We start from the raw sequence: 23,334 nt of genomic DNA, 5'->3' as shown, positions 1-23,334 counted from the left end.
TTTTGTCTGAGCGCGTGTGTTTCTAATAGGAAAAGTCGAAGTATATTTGTTATTATTAAAACAAGCTTCCGTTAATGTTTCAGAACCAGCCAGCCCATCTGACCATCAGAATCATCAATCCCCCACCCGGGCCCTACTCTCTTCAGGATTTCAAGGACCACAACCTGATCAAGATGGCAAATTGAGATGACTTTTTGAACCTTCATTCTTAACCCCCCCCCCCCCCCCACAAATCATCCATTTGGAGAGGAATTGAAGTGAAAGAATCTCAACTACATTACTAACCTGAGCAGCTTCAGTTTCTGCAGTCATGGCATGCAAATCAATATCGTGAAATGGCTCAGGCAACAAGGCATAATCACATGAATCATTAGTTCCCCCCCCCCCCGGGCAATGCCACAACAACCTCTAAAAAAACAAGGAAAATAAAAATGAAGAAAGCCACTAATCTACGGCAGTACAAATCATAAGATGCTACCAGAGGCATGTACAGCTGGTGTGCTGAGTAGGAGACACTGTATCCACAAAGGTCAATTCAATATATTGCTTAGAATAGAAGACAAATTGAATGACCAAAATTTCTGAGATTTCAACTTAAATTTTTTTAAATATCTGACATTTACAAACTGAAATACTGAAATTTAGCCTTTCCTTGATTTGACAGTACAATTCATTTTGGTTGAACCAAAATCTTTGCAATCTTCAAAAGATTTAATCGAGTTCTCAAATTATGTTTAAGAAATTCTTTTAGTAGAGCATAGTCACCAAAAGCATAAATTACATACTATGATTACTATCTGAAACCAAGGTTTGAATTTTGTTTCAACTCAGCATTTCGAAACACCAAGTTCCCGAAATTTTAACTAAAACTTTTGCAAAACATGGTACACGACAATTTTGGTGGGTTTTAGGTGGTTTTTTCGCCTGGTTTTTTCTGTAAAGCCTAATCCAAGGCCAATAAGCAAAATGGTAATGTTATTTTTACTAAAACCTAACACAAACTAGTCTTTTTGGTTCACATAAACCCGGTTGCATGAGGGACGAAACTGGATCATGTATTTTCACAAATCTAAACATGGATATACAATAAACATTGAAACTTTCTTTAAATTACAGAACAAATATTGAGAAGAAGTCAAATCTCAATTTCCAATTACAAACCCTTCAAATTATTGAGGAGCTTTTGGTCAAGTAAGAAGTAACACAATTTCGTTCTGCAACTACCCAGCCAGGAATAACCGCCCTGTTGCAAAGCCTCTTCAATAAAGACCTCTCCCCATGACATCAGCTAAGGGGATAAGGAAGGTAGTACAGAAGGAAGAATATAAATTGAAGAGCAGGAGAAAAGCCAATTAAGCTGGCAGCCACAACCAGGTTTCATTTCAGTAGGCTCAAGACAGCTGAAATTTTGTAAAATTTAGTACCACGTCTGCTACTAAGACTAACTTGTTAACATGGAAAAGACAATAACCAATCAACAGTAGCAAAATGAGAAATTTATAAAAACTATGATGTTTTGTTGTTACAAAAGCAGAACCCCATGAAACTTATCGTTTGGGGATCTTGGGTGTACCTCAAATACTTCTGTCAAAGGATCCTTTTCTGATTCAGGCTGTCTCCCTCTCCTCCGTGCATTTCCCTGAAAATTATCGAGCTCTGGCATGATACTATAATGTGTTTTTTCGAGTACATCTTCCAGAAAAAGCTCCTCCACAGGAAAAGTAAATCCCTGCAAATCATCACCAAGAAACAGAACTTAGATGCATGAATTTGAAGAAAGAAGAAGACCACAAAAACAAGAATAACAATTCATTGAAAAGATCCATGAAAAATGTGAAAGAAAATTGTTCCAGTCAACTTACAGGAATATGAATGGTTGGGGCATTTCCAAAGTACTTGGAGAACATATCAGCATTAATAGTAGCACTCATTAGAATAAGGCGTAGATCTGGACGTCGCGGAAGAAGATCATGTAAAATTATTAAAAGAAAATCCTCATTCATGCCTCTTTCATGAATTTCATCCACCACCAAATGACTAACACCGGTTAAATCTGGATCTTCAATCTGCAGATTCACCTCGAAATCATAAATACTCAAAAAGTTGCCTGCATCTTAGTATTCAATCGACAATAACTTAATATCTTGCCCACTATTTGGGTGGAAGATTATTCTAGGGAATTATGCCATCCATGATGACAACAGAGCAAATGCAAGGATTTTAAGCATGAATATCAAGTATCATATTGGACGAGTAATTTTAAGAAATGTATCATAACATATAAAAGATATGATCAAGTTATGGATTGGAGTATGTCTTCTGAGCCCGCAAAAAAGGGGGGGAAAAAAAATATATATATATATATATCATCCATAAACACTAAAAAGTAGGGGTGTCAATAAAAACCTATCAACAAGGCCCAGCCCAAACTTGCCCTGAGCCCGGCCCGATTTCAGCCCCATTTTTTCAACGCAAAGGGTGGGCTTTGGTTACAAAAATGATCAGCCCTGACAAGGTCAGGTCTGGTTCACATTTTGCCCTCAGGCCAACCAACCCGACCCTATGTTAGTTTTAATTTGATTAGATTATACTGAAAATGAAAATGAAAATGAAAATATAATACCAATGTGAGGTTGGTTGGTTGGTAAAACCATTACCTCTCACCCAAGAGGTCTTGGGTTTGATTCCAATAAATATCAAATTATCCATTTTGTTTCCTAAAAATTAGAGTTAGGTCGCCAACCCTAACCCTACCAAGGCTAAATTGGCTAATCCTACCTGACCCTGTAAGGGTTATTCAGGGCAAGCCAAGTTGGGTCGAGCCCTGTCAAGATCGGGTTAGTGTTAGGAATTTTAAAACCCCGATAGGATTGGGTTGGGCTTGGGTTTTGATTTAAGTCTATAGGATTGGGCTAGGGTTCAAGGCTGGCCCGGCCCGACCCAACCCAGCCCGATGACACCCCTACTTAAAAGAAGATCAATGTATCAAACAAATGCATTCACTTGAAACTATTTTGTGAATTATAGAACAAGATGAAAGAAGAAGAGATATATGATTTCTAACAAGGATCCACCATGTTGCTATGAAGTCCTCAAAATAGCAAAGCTTTATTTATAGAATCAAAAATTTATTAGATTACAACTAGAACACTAACTTACTCAGAGATTAGGACTCAACTAAACCAAGTCCTAATCATATTAGGATTTAAAACCATATCCAGTCTTGTTGTGAATTAACGCTCAATTCACAATGGTCCTTTTCTTGGACCAAACTGCCCATCTTAAACTCACCCTCTCAAGCTGGAGCATCTATAATTTCCATGCCCAGCTTGTTACAAAGATATTCAACCCTAGTATTTCCCAGAGGTTTGGAAAACAAGGTTGCTAACTATTCTCCTATACACAAGGTTTAAAGTATCCCGTGATATGACACGGTACTAGCCAATTTGTATCCATATTGGATACAACTGATATGATAATTGATACATATCGATACGTACAAGGAATGAGCTCTCGCGAGATCTTGAGCATCTTGCTCAAGATCTCTTTTTTTGAGATCTCGGGCTAGTCCCTCGTATTACCCCAACTAGATTGAGATCTTAGTTCGACCAAGATCTCAGTCCACCCAACCCATCTCTCGAGCAAGATAGGTCAAGATCACCTGTCTAGCTCTCTCTTGCAGTCTCTCGCCTCTCAACTCGCCGAAACCATCCTAAAGCCCTTTTTCTAGATTTTTGTGTGGATTGACGACATATTTCAACTGCAAGAAGTTTTAGTACATCTACAACAACAAAGAAAGATCAAACAAACTCATTTCAAGGAGATTTTCAACAATGTGACATTTTCCACAACATCTATTCATGGCCCAATCCCAAACTACAAAGGAAAGGTCGTCGGCAACAAAATGTGAAGCATGAGACATACCCAATACTTCTATTATGAACTTATGATTTATATTGAACTTATGATAGTTGTATTATTGTATTCTCGAATCGAGAATATTGTATTCATATGGATGGAATTATGTTGGTATTTAAGTTATTTAATGTATATTATCACTTGCTTTTCATTTATACGTCCTAATGGTTCTATATTTCATGTTTTATAACTTTGCATGTTCATTCTTCAACTAAGGGTCGAGTTATAATTCATACTTATGGTTGTTTCTCACAAATATAAGGCATGTGTGTTCAAAAGGCCTAAAATTGGCTAAATACCAACTTTAAGCCCAACCTAACCCTTAAAACCCCTTGAGATGGGCCCTCGAGTTTACTCAAGTTGGCCAGTAAAAATACCAAATCTCGAGAGAGATCTTGCTTTTTCTCAAGGGTGAGATTGCCCTCAAGAGTGAGATTTAGTACTATGGATACAAACCTCTATGGGATTTCACTAAAATACAATAGTAAATACGATACAATACTCAATACGAGACAATACATTTCTTAAAATCACCTGACTGATACGATATTCGATACAAATTCTTTAAACCTTGCCTGTAGGGACATGGCTGGGAGATATCACATTCTGTTATAGACTTATAGTTTCTCACGAACAAAGTGACAATCTACTTCACTAGGCTTTGGTGCCTTCATGAAAGACCGGGTTCGAAGCTATGTGAACAGCAGCTTGGTTGTCACACCATAAATTCAAGTGACGTGCCATGGCACGATATTGTGATTCTGTTCATGATCTTGCCACCACTGTTTGTTTCTTCTTCTTTTATTCCACCAGCAAGTGTACAAAACCCTGTTGTTGATCTTCTATCCACAAGAGATCCAGCAAATCTGCATCAGAAAACCTCCAACATGCCCATGTCCATGATCTTTATACATAAGCCCACTCGCATGAATTTTTTTAAGATATCCCAAGATTCGCACCATAGCATCCCAAAATAAGACATCCGAGAACTGGATAGAAATTGACTCACCACAATAACTGGAAAGATAATGTCTTTACAATCAAATAATTTAATTTACCTCCAAGTCTCTTGTAATCTTGGGATTGTCAAGAATGGCCCCATCATCTGGCATAAGCTTCAAATTGGTTTCCATTGGGGTATCTAAAGGTTTTGACCTTAGCATACTCATTTCAAAGAACAGATAAAGTACACATCTTCTTTCAGACAAAAAGATGCCTTTTTTCGACTAAGCAACTTCCACACCTGGAAAATAGTTCAGCTTACCTAAGACTTTAGTTTGAAATTTCTGTTGTAAACATGTGTTCAATCTCCTATTTCAAAAGTGATGTGGACTTCATTCCTAACACACACACACACACACACAAAAGGTAGTAAAAGGGATTTTGTTGACATGTCTTATCAGGTGGCATCAGCTGAAACTTATGATATGGTCCAAGACAATTTTTCCTCTTAAAAAAAATAATAAAAAGCACTATCTCATATCAGCCAATGCAATACAATTCTACAGATATTTTAAACCTTGGGCAAATGTTAGCAGTATCTCTTCCTATTTTATTAGACCTCAAAATCTTTTTCCTTTTCTTATATTTCTCTCTCCAGCAATCTGCTACTAAATCTCTCCAATAAGCCCCTGTTCTTCTCTCTTGATAAAAATTACAATTTCTTCTTCTCCGATCTCCATTCTTACAACAGAAAGCAAATTCAATTTGGTTTCTAAAACTAGAGAGGAATTGATGAAATCCACCAAGCATGTCATTGAAAAATTCCCTGGCTTCCCCATAAAAACCTGAACCGAAGTCCATAAAGCATAAACCCAGATTACAGTCACAGAGACCATGAACTAAGGTACTATAAGTGACAATGTTTAGCAAAATGCCATCTGCTCCTTCCATTGGAGAATGCCACAACCAAAGTATATGTTGGCTTTGTACCAAACAACAGCCAAAAGTAATTAAAAAAGGAACCTGACAAACTCCCATCAACCCATGGAAGACACATCAATTTCGAACACATAGTAATCAGCATTAGTCACACCAAGCAGTCTCTCAAAGGTTTATTCTTGAACGTGGAACTACCTCAAACATCCACATGGCTACTGCTCAGCCAACATATCACAAACAGGCACATGGACACGAAGGAATCATCTGCATATTGTAGGTGAACAACAACAGTATCCATCTCACAAGTCCTCAACTCTAACTTATTCATCAAACAGAAATTGAGCTACAATTTCCATCCAGAAAAAAGACTAGTAGAGGATCTCCCAGCCAAATACTCATGATAGATCCAAATTCCTTTTCTCAAACTTCATCGACAAGGACTAAAAGCAACATGGACTCCACAATAGCTGATATCCACCCCTTCTAACCAAACAAAACACAAAGCAGTGTCAGCATGGTCCATTCCACATGTTCCGATGTTTATTTAAATCAAGTCACAGATGATACTCATGCTCTTCCCAAATCATGTCACATATGATATTGAGCCATCACCTCTAATAATCAAATCTGTGTGACTCGCAAGCTCCAATGATCTGTTTAGCCTAAACAAAAGCCCCTTTCATCTCAAAAAAAAGAACCCCTTGGAAGGGTCCTGTAAATCCATAACCACCTCTTTCCATTTCGAGATCCAGGTCAGCACCATGGCTGCAAACTCATACATAATATGGAATTGGGGATATAATAGTATCAAACTAATTGGCTACAACAGTATCTATATTATTAGTAGGGAATATAATGGTAATTTTATATGTTATGACCATTCTCATAGAAGGCATTGGAGAAATCAAGCCCCAGGATTCAGGAGCTCATTCCCTAAACGCTTGATCGTAGCCCATGTCTCCCCTTCTGAAAAAAGGTTTCTCCAAATCAAGCCTTAGTCCTTTGGTAAACCCAGCAATAACTGCAGTCTACCATCCATATATTGCTTACAATAAACACAACCATCAACCTACAGATAGATGAGACTTGAGAGAGCCCACTACAAACTGTGTATTGAAATGACTGAATAAAAATGTGACCGTAAATGAACAGGAAACTTTACCTCGTCAATTCTTAGACCCTTTTTTTAGTAATGAATTTTTAATTTAATACATTAATAAGTTGTCCTAGAACCCGAATGATTCAGTACATAGACTGACACAGTATTAATTTATAAGGATTTTACTCTATTATTATATTGTTTTACTAATAAGAAAAAATAATCAGATTCACCGTCTTCTCCATGAACATAAATTGAATAAATACAGCACAAAAGAAATATTAAAAAAATACATTATACGAAAAGGGTGAATATATCAACTAAGTTAGAAATATCTTTATACCAATTGCCGCAGCAGCACTCCAGTGGTACAAAATAGAAGCCTCGTCTGAACTGAGCGTTTTGCTTCAAGGCGGATCTGGTACCCAACTGTTTCACCAAGATTCTCTCCCCTTTCAGAAGAAATCCGAGCTGCAACTGAAATAGCAGATATACGACGGGGCTGTGTGCACATTATGTTACAATCTGCCCCACGAAGAGATGATATTTCATTCTCCAAGATAAACTGAGGCAGCTGTGTAGTTTTCCCACAGCCGGTCTCTCCCGAAACCACCAACACCTACAGTTTGAAATTGAGCAAATGAGAGTAGTTTTAATCACATACTAACAGGAAATCTATTTTGGGTAGACACATGCACAAAGAAATCTAGGAAAGAACAGGGAATGTGCAAGCACTGCCATGAATACAACTGGTATAAATTTGACTCATACAGAAAAGAAAAAAGAACTCTCCGTTAGTTAGACCAGAAAGAAAATCAAGCATAAATCTATGGACATGGACACATTAACAAACAAAAGGTGTAATGATAGAAAACACTAAATTTGCTCCTAATGTTTCTTCGAAGAACTTCATTACCCTACAAGTATAGTAAACCTGAACTCAGAAGTCAGAACATAAGACATCAATGTCTTATGAGTTAACAAAAGGATTGGTGACTACTGGCCCTGTAATCCATCCATATAAACATTTTTTCATCTCCAAATGGCAACATAAGATTCCAAAGATTTTGCAAGATAGACTAATACAGGACATGATCATAAGTCATAACATTTTGATGTGAAATGGCCTTAAAATTGGGGCTTTGTATTTGTACTTCATATATGGGGAGTATTGCAATAATACAAGGGCATCATATGAGATCCTAATAAAAGTGCAGATGAGCTTAGAAACCTGTAGTTTATCATGGCTGCAAGCTGTTTGACAAGGACAAGAGCACAAAGAGAATGCAGATGAATGGAGGTGAAGCATCAGGGTTCTATTTGCAAAATAAAGGTGACTCCAACTAGCAACTTTAGAGACAAAACTAACGAGTCATACAGATGCAGAGCATCTAGCTGGTCCAAGTCGCAGCCCACCATCAAAGAGGCATGGACAATACTTTACTAGGACATATCTTGAAGGAACCCACAGCCCAAGTAATGAGTTGACCCAGACCCTTGACAAGAGTCAATCCTAGCCTGGATGAAGGACTTGATCAAGTTACCTTTTGTGTTCACTTATTATTTAAGCACATGATATATATGGATGGTAAGTACTTAGCTGGTTGGATTTTGTCAATTAAGGAGGGCCCTGATTTTGAAGAGGAAACTCATTGTCAAGGTTAGGCGAGATAGGTGGTACTTGAATAAATGCTATAGACGTCTGTGGTAGTTTGTTGACTAGTGGGTTAGCCTATAAATAAGATGGGGTTCATTCAAGAAGTAAAGCAATCCAAGAATTATCAAAGCTTTAAACAATCCAAGAACTATCAAAGCTTTCTTCTATTATGAGACTAATTGTGAGTTATCAAGTGTGCCTAGGTGAGACTCCTATCATGAGGCAGCTAGCAGGACTCTAAGCCACCATCTATCCTCTTCGCCTCTTGTGTCTATCATCCACTTGTTTATGATTGTCAATTGTCAAGAAAATCAGCAAGCATTCGTATTCTCCTTTTACAATTCAATAACTTTCTTCCCCCGTACTTGCTAAATGCTACCAAAGTAATTTTGATCATTTCTTATCCTTCATCATGCTAGATTTGATCTTGGCTGGAAGCTTTGTAGGTCGGCACAACATACTACGAAAATATGGGAGTTGGTATTGAAACTCAATTGATGAGCCAATTTGGTTCAAGAAAGCACAGCTGTTGGGGAATTGCCACAAGAGAGAAAGAGAGGACAGCAATTCATGTACAGACAGCTGCATAACAACTAGGTTAGGAGGATCTAGCACAAGAGAGAGAGAGAGAGAAGAGAGAGAGAACTGTATGCTATCAGTGAGTGAATCAAACAGTTAAGGAGGACAATAAAGAAAGAAAACTCTGTTTTGTGAGTTTCAATGTTGTTTATTCTATAGAGATTTCTAACTGAAAAAGTTAAGCAAGAAGAAACTGAACATGGTCAGCGGAAATTTAAAATTTCACAAAAGGAAGAAAAGAAAAACAAGTAAACATTCTAGCAGAGGATATCTCAGGTGAATAGATGGATTCAAGGAATTGGCCCGTTTCATAAAATTAATTTCTAGGAAAAACCCAAGTAAACACAGGCGAAGATATCCATGTCTCTTTACATGATATTTTCATTTCCATGCATTTGGTTTGCCTATGGTTCAGCATCTTGATATCAAGGCCCATCTCACCAACTCAAAAAAGCAAGCTGATTCAAGATCTCAGCAAGGTCTCACCAAGTTGGTGGAAATTTATCCCAAGGTATTAAGGATCATTTCAAGCTGAAACTTGCTGTGCAGCCTGTTTCGACCTTGTGAACACATTGGTGACCTCAGAGACCTAATTAGAGTGGGACTGCTAGTTTGTGAAAGAGTCCACTAGAGTTGTCCAACTCCTTGATAGGGATCTATGTCTACACATAGAATTCAAATTGGATTCCTCTAGACAAAGTCATGAAGGTTCCTTGTGTGAGTTATCTCAGTTTGATTTGAATTGCAAGTAGAGTCCCAGTTTGATTTCTTTTCTAAAGTTGACTCCTAGTCTAATTTCTTTTAATAAGCTATAAATAAGCCTTCAAACCTTGTACTCCGCAAGTTGATTTGATGAATAAAATGAACGAGTTTTGAGGCAATCTAGGGAGGTTGTGCTGCTATGTCAAGTAAGAAATTTCTGCAGTTTTATATAATTCCAGCATTCTTGTTCAAAGTTCAGCAGTCCTAATTCAATAGCAAGTAAGTACCAGCCCCCTTCTCCCCAACCCAGCCCCATCCCCTTTCTTCCCTACCACTTGCAACCCTCCCCTACCGGGCCTACCCCTTAACCTAATCTTCTGCAACCCAGCCCTCCCCCTCCATCGTAGGACACACCCAGCCCTTTCCAAACCTGTGGCAACCTTAGGACCCCTCCCCCTATCCCTATTACCTAATTCCATACCCGCCCCTAACCCTAGTCTATCATTCCAGCCCTTCGCCTTGCATTTTCTTCTTCTTTTCACCTTCATAAACCTGCAGCAGCTTCTGGAAATTCCAGAATTGAAAACTAGGTTGCAGCAACTTTGTAGTACAATTAGAACCCTATCCGCTTGATCTAAACCCCTCCCTTGAATTTAGAGCCTAATCACAGTCCCCTACCTTTGATCCTAACTTCCAGCCCCTACTCACATCTAAAACCCTAGAATTCTGCAACTTGGTAGGAAACCCTAATTTCCATAAAACCCTAAATATCCAAACTTTAATCTAAAATTCCAGAACTGAATTCATTAAGAAAGCAAGGTTTTAAAGATTGAAAACACAAAAACCCAAAACCCTAAACTTGGCCAAACCTCACCCTAACCCTTACCTAACACTAGCACCTAAAATATAGTCAGAAACCCCTCAACCCTAGGGCATTGCAGCCCTAAAAAGGCTGTTGATTCTCAGGAAGAGGATCCTGGAGTGGACCTAAGTCTAAGGCATTACATCAATCAACCAAACCTAGGGTTAAAACCTGGTTCACATCACCAAGACACAAGATTTCCACCAACTAGGGTAACAATAGCCCATGGTTGATCTTCTATCAATTGGTAATCCAAACCAATTTGCATCTAACTGAAAGTCCTTTGATTCTTCTGTGACCATGATCAGTGTTAAGGAACCCATGGCTAGATAAATCAATATGTATACAACTACAGCCTAATGTAAAGTTCAAGGATTAGACAAAAATTGACTCAAAACACTGATAGGAAGGCAACGTCAGGTCAAGTCACAGTCAAATAATTCAACTTTCCAACAAGCTTCCAGTTCTTCTCTGAATCATCAAGAGTGGCTCCGTCCTAAGGCATAAGTTTTACAATAGGATCCATCAAAGTATTCAGAGGTTTGGAACCTAGAATCCCTGTTTGATGTGAACCAAATTCTAGGGTTTGGATGTTGGAATTATGCCCTAGAATTAAGGTTACTCGAGGATCCTCTCTTTGGAACCAGCAGTCTTCTAGGGCTGGGAATGCCCATCAGTTTGGTGTTTGGATGGTTCAAGGATTCAGATATAGGCCTAGAAGGGTACAGGTAGGCTTAGGGTTAAAGGATTTTAGATTTTGAAGCTTTGAACCTTGCTGCAATTTAATTTCTCGGAAAACCCAGTTCTAGGGTTTGAGAAATTAGGGCTTCAAGAATCTAGGGTTTTCAGGGTTTGATCAAGCTAGGGTTAAGGTCGAGTGTCAATTAAAGTCTAATGATTATGATTCCAAAAGGGATCATGGTTTAGATGAAGGGTTGAAGAGATTTAAGAAATTGAAAATTCTAGGGTTAGGGGCTTAGGGCTTCCAATGGAGAAGATGTAATTTGCAAAATTTCTAGGGTTTTAATTCAAGAAAAGAGGTTGGGTTTAAGGGATGTGGAAGCTAATCCATAAAGGGTAAAGGGAAAGGGGTTAGGTTTTAGAAGATGTAGGTGTTCTAGTGTTAGGATTAATTTTAGTTTTCTGGTTTTTTGGGTTTACTAAGCTAGAACAAGTTAAAGAAGGGGAAAAGAAGAAGAAAGGGCAAAGGGGAAGGGCTGTAACTAAGGTTTACGGTAAGGGGAGGGTAGGGGTTAACCGTTTAACTAGAATCGAAGGGGGAGGGATTCTAAGGGTGCCACAGGGTTGGGGAAAGTCTGCAATGGGGGAGGGTTGCTGGAATTAGGTTAGGGAGGTGAAAGAAGGTTTGCAAATGGCTAGAAGAAGGTGGAGGGGGTTACTAAGGGGCTGGGGTATGCTGTACTTGGTTATTGAGGTTGTTCATTGGAATTGAAGAAGTAAAGCCAGAGATTGAAGAAGACTAGTGGAAACACCCTCACAAAGCTGCCACTAGCTTCCCCAAAGGAAACCCACGACTCTCCTGCCTCCAAACTCAATCATAATGTTTTCAGTCAATTCAACTTCCAAAAAGAAAACAAACTAGGACTCTAACTTGCAAACCAATTCTAAATAGGACTCGTACTTGACTAAAGACTCTAATTTAAGCAAGGATTCTATCATATCTAAAGGATCCAATTGGAATATAAGATTAGATACGGAATCCTAACAAGAAGCAAATGGAAACTAGAGGACTCCGTCACAACTTAGGAATCAAACACTAACAGGGATTCTTTAATAACTTGCAATATAATGACCCAATGAGCACCCCCCCCAACCCAAAAAAAAAAAAAAGAAAGAAAGAAAGAAGAAGCTAACTGCCCCTGGAAATGATTTACCTTAATATTTAAAATAGTAAATGAATCACATATTATTCTGTGATAAAAAGATTCCTGTCTTGGACTGGGCAACTTCTACACCTAAGAAGTACTTGAGTCTTCCCAAGTCTTTGGTTTGACACTATTGTTGCAAATAAATCTTCAATTCACCAATACCAACTGAGTTATCTCCAATGATGATTATACCATCCATATATATAATGAGAAATATCTTCTTTGCATTGGAATGGAGGAAGAACATAGAGTGATCACTCTCACAATGAATTAACCTAAAGTCTGACAATTGAAGTAAATTGACTAGACCACGCCTGAGGTGACTGTTTCAGCATATGCAATAATTTCTTCAAGTGACATTCCAAACTATTCTCCTCTTGACCAACAAACTAGGAGGATGCTCCATACATACCTCCTCATGGAGATCGTAATTGAGGGAAGCATTCTTTACATCAAGCTGATAAAGGTTCCAAAAAAAAAAACAACTGCTAAAGAAATCAAAATGCATATAGAGGTAAGCTTTGCCACAAGAGAAAAGGTACCAAATATATACCATAAACCTAAGCATACCCTTTAGCCACAAGCTTGGCCTTTTAATGAGCAAGGCTGCCGGTAGTATTGACTTTAAAAACCAAAACCCGACAGCATCCAATGGCAGTATTCCTAGGTGATAAACCAATAAGATCCCAAGTCTTGTTCTCATGCAAGGCAAACAACTCCTCAATCATAGATGTGATCCACCCAGGACAAGACAAAGCTTCTAAAATAAACCTAGGAATGGGGTTATTCTCGAATGGTAAAACAAGAGTGTGAGAAACACCAGAATAAGAAACGTAGTTAGGAATGAGATGCTGGACACAACTCCGAGTACCCTTGCGAAGAGCAGAATATCAAAAGCAGAAGCAGGACTTCCACTGGATCCATAGGAAACGGAGACAAAGGTGGAGGAGCCGCACAGGCGGGGGGCAGCAGTTGTTGTGGGACGTCTCTCATAGACAACAGTGACATCACTCTAAAAACGACAGAAAAGGAGGTTGCCTCACAGCTTGATGAACCACAAATTGAGGTGGAACTCACACTTGCACCATTTTTTTTTTCATAATCAACGGAAGTTTTCAAAATTACCAAAATACCCCAGGTGGAATTAGGGGCCATAGGGTTTGGGGAAGCATCCCTAGGCCCCATTTGGGGCCCTGAGTATGGTTTACGTCACCTGGAGAAGTAAGAAACATACAATGGTTGCTCGATCAGGTGCAAAATCAAGAGTATCGAGCTATCACACTTGCCACTTGTGAGCTGATGTGGATTAAAGAGTTTTTGAGAGAGCTTGGCTTCGATAGTAAATCACCTATGTCTTTGTGGTGCAAAAACCAGGCTGCTGTTGACATAAGTGTCAAATCCTATTTTTAACAAGCATACAAAGCATATTGAAGTATACTATCACTTTGTGCATGAAAAGTTGCAACAACGACTAACCTCCACTTGTCATGTTCGGACTGGAGAACAGCTGGCTGATTTATTTATAAAATCTCCAAAGGACTGCAAGAGTGGATTAATTTGTAACAAGCTGGCATGTTTAATGTTTATGCTCCGGCTGGAGGGGGAGTGCTAGAATACTAGAAGGGCAAAAAGGGAAGAAGCATATCTCAGGATCAGCATGAGAGGGGTCTCAATGAGTTATTGAGTCCCTTTCAGAATCCACTTTCTTTTATTTTTAGTTTCTTATTATTACTCTTATGTCTGATGTAAGTTTTACAAATAAAGTGGCTTGGCTTTGAGTCCCTCACAATTCATGTGAGATCTCTCCCATATTTTCCCCTACTTCTCCTTTTCTCGATTCTCTCAATATTTTTCTGTCTTGTAACATGGTACCAACAGTATACAAATATACAATTCCATGGTATTGTATTGTAGATACAAACCAAACCTGATTTATATAGAAAACTAACCTGATTATGAGCAACAGCTCTCAAAAATTCAGCCTTCATTTTGTAAGCTGGCAACTTTTCCCTGAATGAAAGCATTGCTTTTGATTGGTCACTTGCCTGCAACCCATAAAGGTAAGGGTAATAACTGTATGTATCAGTCTCTCTCATCAGACTCCAAAGTTACCCTTGTGAATTAATCTGGGTTTACTTGTCCACACTAAAAGTCTAAAACATAATTACAGATGGTTCTTATAATCAGTCAGGCAAATCTACCTTGAACTTTTCTTGCTTATTCTTGAGCTCAAGACTAGTTTTCTCCTTGGCACTGTGAACCTCCAATCCTGAACTGGATCTAACTGCATTTACAGCCGGTAAAGATTGTTTAGCACCCTGGCTTGACGCACCAGCAGCTTCTCTGGAATTAGCCAAAAGAATCTCCACCCTTTTCTCAGTTTCTGTTGACATTTGTATCTGCATAAAGCATACAAAGGATACAATAAATTTTCTAAAAGGCAAGAAATTTAATTACTAAGGTATTGCATGGTGAAAACCTCCTTTTGAGTTGATCCATGACGCTCATCAAGATCTGCTCGGTAATTTGGTAGTGGAACTTTGCTGACAACAAGTGTCTTCCCCTTGTCATATGCATGGCTTTCTTTCCACAAATATGAAACCATGAAAACCAATAGTCAGGTCAAATCAATTCATATTTACTCCAAGCAAAACCCTATCAAAATACTCCATTCAACCCAACAATGAATCATGAATATATTTCCAATGCAATAACTAACTGCAAATTTGACATAACCCACCTAGTAAAGTTGGGAGTTTTTAAATTATTTTTTTAAAGAAGTAATTCAAAAAATGGACCTGATGATACATATGTAGTTCAATTAGGGTAGTTAGACCCAGATCTGGCAATAATACCATTAAAATTAAGGGAACCTTTGGATGAACCAAAAGGTTTGAGATCTTAGTAAAAGGACATATTCACAAATCTACGTCACTACGTGACTTCACGAGAGCAATAGCAAGATAGGCCACTAACAACTGATGGTCTTTGATTTCTAATGAGCAATCTCCAAAATTGAGCTTGACAAAGCTCCAAAACAATTGCTAGAGAATAATGCAGCCTGATTTTGTGTTTTATTAAAACAAAATGCAGTGTGACTCACTAGGTATGGTGGAGGGCTGGTCAAAAAAGGGAAGCCTGGAAGAAATCAGAATTGCGGAGTGAAGAATACATAAGAGGTGATATAAATGGACATATTGGAAAAGATCAAAGAGGCTATGAGAGTGTACATGGAGGATATGGTTTTGGAGAGAGGAATGAGAAAAGGGATCTCAATTTTAGATTTTGTTGTTGCATTTGATCTATCCATTGTAAATATTTACTTCAAAAAGAGAAAGGAGCATTAAATTACCTTCAAAAGTGGACATCATAGAAGCCAAATAGATTTCTTCCTAACTAGAAGGATGGATAGATTGTTGTGCAAGGATTGCAAGGTGATACAAGGGGAAAGCTTAACTGCACAACATAGACTTGTGGTCTTGGATATGTGCCTAACCCCAAAAACTCATAAAAGGTGCAAGGTTAACTATCCCAGGATAAGATGGTGGAACTTGAAAGGAGAGTGCTCAAAATCCTTCACAAATGAAGCAGTCAAACAAGGAAAGTGGGATTTTAAGGGGGATACTAATGCAATGTGAAAAGAGATAGCTATGTGTATCAAGAAGGTGGCTAAAGATGTCTTAGGTGAATCAAAAGGAAAGCTCTATTTTTATAAAGAGACTTAGTAGTGGGATAGTGAGGTTCAAGCTGCCATTAGGAAAAGAAAGCTAGTTTTAAGACATGGCAAAGAAGTAAGGATGTTGAAAATCTTCAAAGGTATAGGTTGGATAGAAATGAAGCTAAAAAATTACGGGAAAAGCAAGGGAAAAGAATTATGAAGAGTTATACAATAAGTTGGGCACGAAGGAAGGGAGAAAATCTATTTATAAGATAGCTAAGATGAGGAATGGGAAGAGTAGGGATCTTGACCATGTTAGATGTCTTAAAAATGGAGATGGTAAAGTACAAGTATGTGATGAGGACATTAAGAAAAGATGGAAAATCTATTTCTCTAGTCTACTAAATGAGCATACTTCAAGCACCTATGATTCGGACGATTACACCATTCACCAAGGCACCAATTTTCAAACTTATATACGAAAAATTTCGATGTCTGAAGTAAAAGAAGCACTAAGGAGGATGAAACTCGGCAAGACATAGGGTCCTGATGAAATCCCAATAGAAGTATGGAAGAGCTTAGGAACCCATGGACTAGTTTGGTTGACTAAGTTGTTTAATAAGATTATGAGCACAGAGAAAATGCTAGATGAATGGAGGAGAAGCATCGTGGTTCCAATTCACAAAAATAAAGAAGATATTCAAATTTGTAATAATCATAGGGGCATTAAACTGATAAGCCATACTACGAAATTATGGGAGAGTAATTGAAACCCGTTTGAGACACTTAACTATAATTACGAAGAATCATTTTGGGTTTATGCCAGAAAGATCTACAACGGAGGCTATTTATCTAATTAGGAGGCTTATGGAAGGGTATAGAGAATGTAAGAAGGACCTTCATATGGTATTTATTGACCTAGAAAAAGCTTATGATAAAGTTCCTAGAGCGTTAATTTGGCAAGTACTAGAGAAAAGAAGTGTTGCAAATAAATATATACCATAGTTAAGGATATGTATGATGGTTCAGTGACAAGTGTAAGAACAATGGGGGAACAAAATGAAATTCCCAATTACAATTGGGCTACATCAAGGATCAACTTTAAGCCCCCATCTATTTGCACTTGTAATGGATGAATTAACCAAAGACATTCAAGATGAGATCCCCTGGTGTACATTTTTTGCTGATGATATTGTGTTGATAGATGAGACTCAAGTGGGGATTAATACCAAATTAGAATCATGGAGAGCAGCTTTGGAATCAAGAGGCTTTAAAGTTTAAACTAAGTAGAATGAAGATAGAATATCTAGTTTGTAACTTTAGTCATGATCGGGCAAACGATGAGGTGGTGATACTTGACGATAAGGAGATTCCACAGGGTGATTGTTTTAGGTACCTAGGTTCAATCATAAATAAAAGAGGTGATATAGACGATGATGTTTCCCAAAGAATTAAAATAGGGCAGATGAAGTGGAGAGGTGCATCCAGGGTCTTGTGTGATCGGCGTATTCCATCAAACCTTGAGGGAAATTTTATAGGATCGTTGTTCGACCAGCTATGATGAACAGTGCAAAGTGTTGGGCTGTTAAAAAGAATCATATAGATAAACTCTGTATGGCAGAAATGAGGATGCTAAGATGGATGAGTGGCAAAACTAAGAAGGATAAGATAAGGAATGATCATATTATAGTTGGCTTGGGGAGTTGCGCCCATAAGTGATAAGCTTCAAGAAAGTCGTTTGAGGTGGCACGGCCATGTTCAACGAAGATCTATAAAAGCCCCTGTACGGAGGAGTGATATAATCCAGATTGAAGGGACTAGAAGAGCTAGGGGTAGACCTAAGATAGCCTTAAGAGAAGTGGTGAGAAAGGATATGCATAGCTTAGGCCTTGCATCTAGCATGGCCTCAAACAGAATTGATTGAACGGCAAAAATCCATGTAGTCGACCCCATTTAGTTGGGACAAGGCTTATTGTTGTTGTTGTTGAAGAATAAATAAGAAGAACAAGAAAAAGAGGGGAGAGGGGCAAGGGGAGAAGGAGAGTGTAGCCCCAAGGCTATTAAAATCATAGCACAACTATTCCATTCTATTTTATCTGAAATTTCATTTATTTAAAAGAAGAAAATCTAACTGACAAAAAGAAACCTATAAAGACTAGATTTAAAAGGAAACAATCTCCTAAGACCCTTAACCAACTCTAGCAAACGTATCTTACTTTCTAGGTTGACTGGATAATATATTCTTAACAAAATAAAATAAAATCCTAATATCCTATGACTCTACGAGACTAAAGACTCAAACTGGACCCGCTCATCTCCATCTACATAACCAACTAGGTTGGGTCTGTCCAAGGCAATGTAATTGCATAAGGTATGCAAAGTTTTGATGATACAATGCAATGCTTATAAAAAGAGAACTTCAATCAAATGGGTATCTTGACCAGTTTCAAGTGTTTACAGAAATTTTCATGGTGAAAAAGAAAATAAAAAATCCCAAATTTTGTCTTGTAGAACAAGGAGTTAAGGAAATCATCTTGACCAATTTCAACCATTTAGAGAGGTTTTGATAGTGCAAAAGAAATTCAAAGATCTCAAATTGGAAATCTTGTGCAAAATCAACTAAATTTCTTGGTGGAACAAGGTGTCAGGAATAATATCACATCTATGATGACACTTTGTCAGATTTGAGCAAAGATTTGTGCAATATTCTAAATTTAAGATTCACCATTTTTTATTCTGCAGAAAATGGGAACATATTTATTTGCTGGCATAGAAAAAATCACATTGGACAACATAGGTCATCTACAGCTTAAAAAGCTAAACCAAATTTTTTGAAAGAAAACTTGAGGAAAAAATATGGTTTATAAATTGGTTGGGACTCAATATTATATATGCTAGATACCGTAGGGTGATCTGCAGTTTTATGATGTTGCTTAAATTTTTCTTTTTTACTTTACTTTTTAACTTTTCAGGACATTAAGAAAAATAGCAAAACAAAATCTACCTTCGTTTTAAAACATCATGAAATTTTGTGAAACTAATTTTCTTTCAGCTGAAAATTATGATTACTGTGATGTTCCATTCTTAGTTTAAGGTTTTTCTTCAAACGATTAAAATCATTTTAATCAGTAACAAGGAGTTAGTGCAAGAATAAAAAATAACTATAAAAAAGGAATATTTTAACAGAGAGAAATAAAGAGGGGGAAAAATAACCCTTCCCAGCCATGTATTGCGCATCAACCACATCCATACATATAAAATGCACTAAGAACCATGAAATTACTATCTTACCCCTATGTATAAGCAGCAATTTCAAGGCACTGAGGTGCTTTATGTGTCTAGGCATGTCCACGTGCCTTGTGCACAACCAAGTAGTGTTCTTTACATTGTTGCAAAGAAAGTGCAATGTTATTAACTTTTCTACATCAGTCAGAAACTTGGTCACAGGTTCAACTCCGCGGAAAAGCCTCTCTGGAAACTGGATAAGGCTACGTATATTTCCATCCTCCCCAGATCCTCATAATCGCAGCAGGCTTGTACATTGGGTACAGCTTACTGGTAGACGGTTGCATAATGGCTGCTCAAGGAGGGAGATGGGGAAGCCATGTATGGAGGCCTTATACGCCTATTGGAAATGACAAAAGGAAGTCATTGTGCAATTACAGTAGGAATTGATTATAGTAGATGGGTGGGGCCACTATGCTGAAGTGGCATCTAGATCTAGTTGGTAGATATCGGAAAGTGGCCCAATTCCCTAGTGAGGTGGAAGCGGCAATGGCTGCCCAAGTTAGAAAGAGTGCTAGGGAAGAGTTTCATGATGCGGTGTTGGAGAACCAGTCCACAACAACAACATATAACTGATAATTCTTATAGCGATGAGGATTAAATCTAGGTGATGTAAAAGCAGAAGCATAGGCAGGATTGATACTCCTTGCCACCTTAGACAGCTACACTTTTGTAGGACCAAAATAGGGGCAATGAATTCAGGGGAGGACTTGGTTCCTCTAGAGAAGCTGCAGCAGAGGCTGGTTTTAATGATTCTTCTGCACACAGTAATGTGTTGTGTAACATATCCCTTTAAAGCTTAAAGAAGTTCGATAGGACTGTCATACAACCTGCTATAATGTACAGGGCAAAATGTTGAATAGTTCAGGAATGTTATAATCTGTGGCAGAAAAGAGGATGTTAAAATGGATGTCAGAAAAAACTAGGAGGGACAAAATAAGGATTGAGTCGAATGCATCTGAGCTGACTTGGGAATTTCCCCAATCAATGACATACTCCCAAGAGAGATGTTTGAGGTGGTTTGGTCATGTTCAATGGAGGCCTGGGGACACCCCAGTAAGGAAAAGCAATATGATCCCAAAAGAAGGCTTAAAATGGCTATAGAAGATGTTGAATGATACACATAGTCTAGGTCTTGTTCCAAGTATGACCTTTGATAAAGCTTATTGGAAGACAAAGACCCATGTAGCACAGTAGCAGACCTTTTGATAGGGGAATTGTTCTGTGCCTCTTTTACTTTTACCTTTTCACTTTTCATTTTTCCTTATTTGTCTTTTCCCATTTTTCTTCCCTCATCTCACTCCCCCACCTCTGCCATCTCTTCATTCCCTTTAGTTAGACCTAAAATTTCCCGACTTTTTTTCTATTTTTTTGATGGGATCCATTTAAAAGACTAGCTCTTGTTGTTGTTCTGCACAGGGTAGAGGGTGGGGGGGACAGAATAGAAACATACATAAATGTCCTACCAAAGATCACAGAGGACAAGGGGAACCTAGCTCCAATAGATTAGGATATCATTCACATCCTTGAGCATGATCATGCAGTTTCCAGGCATAGACAGATAAAGGTAAAATGAGTGCAGTCAATGGAAGGCTAAAGTGGGTGAGGTCAAACAGAATACAACACTCCAGTGGACCACATATCACCCTCAATCCACGCCACAGTCTCTTGAGGGTGCAGAAACTGGGTCAAACTCTAAAGCACCTTCAATATTGATGTGACCATGAGTTTGACTCCTGGCCAAAACCCTAGGAGGGGCCCCCTAGATGGCTCCAAGAAGGCTTCCTAGCCTGGCCGACCCCCTAGGTGGGATATTTAGGGCATTTTTTCAGCCCTCTTTTATTGCCGGAATTAATTCCAGAATTATTCCTAGAGTTCTATTTGGGTTTTACTTCTTAATTTGAGTTGTGTTTGAGTTGTGTTTGAGTTGGTTGAGTTGTGGATAAGATAAGACTCTTATACGAGAAGGTATCTTTAGGAGATTTCTTTTAATTAGAGTTTGTTTTGAGTTAATTATCAAGTCCTTGGTTATTTTAAACTCCAGCACATAGGTCATTAGAGTCTTAATTAAAATAGAATTCAAGCATGTGCTTATTAGAGTTTGAGATAACTTAAAAGTTTTATTTTCAGCATGTGTCTTTTTCAGATTCCAATTCAAGAGTCCAGATTGTATGGTGGGATCCTAGTTTATTAAGGAATCATACTTACTGTTAGAGTCTTTTAGTAGGCTATAAATAAGCCTATTGTTCTTTGTAATTCCTTAAGTTTGATTGAACAAAATTAAGAGTATTTGTGAGACACAGGTTTGTGGTTCTCTTTGGGAGGGCCACGGCGGTTTTTGAAGTATTCCTCTGCTATAATCAGCAATTAATCTTCTTCAACAGCAGCCATTAAGCATCACAGAAAGCTTCCAAATAAGTATACATAAGCCCCAACCCCTTCCCTTGCACACTTAGGCCATCGCACATTCCCTCACCCCCTTCTCTTCCTTGCGCCACCCTAAGATATCCCTCCCACTCCATCAAAGCCCTTTCCTGCAACTTCCCCACTCCCTTCTCTCCCCTGCGGCAGCATCAAACCCCCACCCCAGTAGTTCCCTATTCCTCAGCCCCCTTAACAGCTTTCTTCTCTCTAGGATTGCACCCATCCCTAGGTTTCATTGCTACAGTCAGTTCCCCAAACAACCCTGTTTTGTTAGATCTGAAATTTTCCTGCCTTCATCTTCTTCCTCTGAATTTTCTGCTACTCATCTTCAAACCTCTGAAACCTAACCCTACTTCAAATCACCCTCTACATTCCAAAAGCATTAAAACAAGGACTGAAAATACAAGGTAGTAAGTACAGCCCCATCCATAGGTTTCATTCTTACTGTCAGTTCCCCAAATAACCCTGTTTTCTTAGATCTGAAATTTTCCTGTCTTCATCTTTTTGATAAATTTCAGATCTAAATTGGGCATTACAGCAGGGTTTTCAGAGCCATAAAACACCCTACACATTCTAGAATAACCTTTCCCTTGGCTGGAAAATCCAGGGCAACCCTAAAACTAATTTTACATCAAATGCCTTAACAGACCTACTGAGGTTGTTGAAAAAAATAAGTACATTACTGGATCATCACAAAATTTCTCTTTTAAATAAGGGCTGTCAAGATGCTAATCCATATAAACAAAAGATAGATTGAGAATGCAAATAATTAAATCTTCTGTCTACCCCTCAAATATATTCATTAGAATGCTGAAATCTCACCATGACATGTTCAACCCTCCACAAAACCACCATCTATATCTAATTGAAAATTCAATAAATAAATAAATAAAAAGACAAAAACAACCCCACTTACAAGTAAAGTCCCAGTTGATAAGCCATGTCAGATAGAGTTTGTTGCCCTTCACGACTGTATTTCCGCTTAATTATCATCTCCTGCTCACCTCCTCTCTTCATCTGCTCAATCTTACTCCGCCACTCATTTTCATCAAAGACTTCAACCTAATAATGACACCAATGCAATTACACAAGAAAAATGATAGAGAGAGTACAGCATAACACGTAACCCAAACATGATCCATAGACAAGGTACACGACTGCAGCCTGTTGGTTGCTGCTTTGGAACCTGGAAACAGCCTCTTTCGCAAAGCAAGGAGGGAAGGCACTACTTTTGCCCTTCCTACTCCTGCAGTAGCGGAAACCTTGCGTACTGTTGTGTTCTAAAGTTACTGATTGAAAGACGGACAACAACTGACAGTGAATTCAACCAAACATCAACCATGATTTTTCCAACTACCATGAACTGAATCGTACTTTCAA

General features: G+C 38.3%; 1 protein-coding gene across 2 annotated transcripts in view; it reads right to left on the bottom strand.

Moving 5' to 3' along the window:
• Positions 1–23,334, bottom strand: part of LOC149028029 (RNA helicase family protein) — a 48,245-nt gene that overhangs the window by 24,389 nt on the left and 522 nt on the right. Inside the window, exons 2-8 of one of the 2 annotated variants that reach the window (XM_089168063.1) lie at positions 22,871–23,016; positions 15,067–15,166; positions 14,789–14,986; positions 14,537–14,632; positions 7,242–7,517; positions 1,863–2,066; positions 1,574–1,729 (exon numbers count right to left, since the gene is read on the bottom strand). In XM_089168063.1, coding sequence (XP_089024189.1) covers positions 1,574–1,729; positions 1,863–2,066; positions 7,242–7,517; positions 14,537–14,632; positions 14,789–14,986; positions 15,067–15,166; positions 22,871–23,016 — 1,176 coding nt within the window. Of the gene's footprint in view, positions 1–1,573; positions 1,730–1,862; positions 2,067–7,241; positions 7,518–14,536; positions 14,633–14,788; positions 14,987–15,066; positions 15,171–22,870; positions 23,017–23,334 lie in introns of those variants that run through there. The other variant, XM_089168072.1, reaches the window with a different exon arrangement.

The sequence above is a fragment of the Hakea prostrata genome, chromosome 1 (genome assembly GCF_041222555.1).
Source record: "Hakea prostrata isolate BN-2017 chromosome 1, UWA_Hpros_2, whole genome shotgun sequence".
NCBI classification, from domain to species: Eukaryota; Viridiplantae; Streptophyta; class Magnoliopsida; order Proteales; family Proteaceae; genus Hakea; species Hakea prostrata.
The sequence above is the reverse complement of the archived record's forward strand: the minus strand, read 5'-3'. Positions and strand labels throughout refer to the sequence as shown.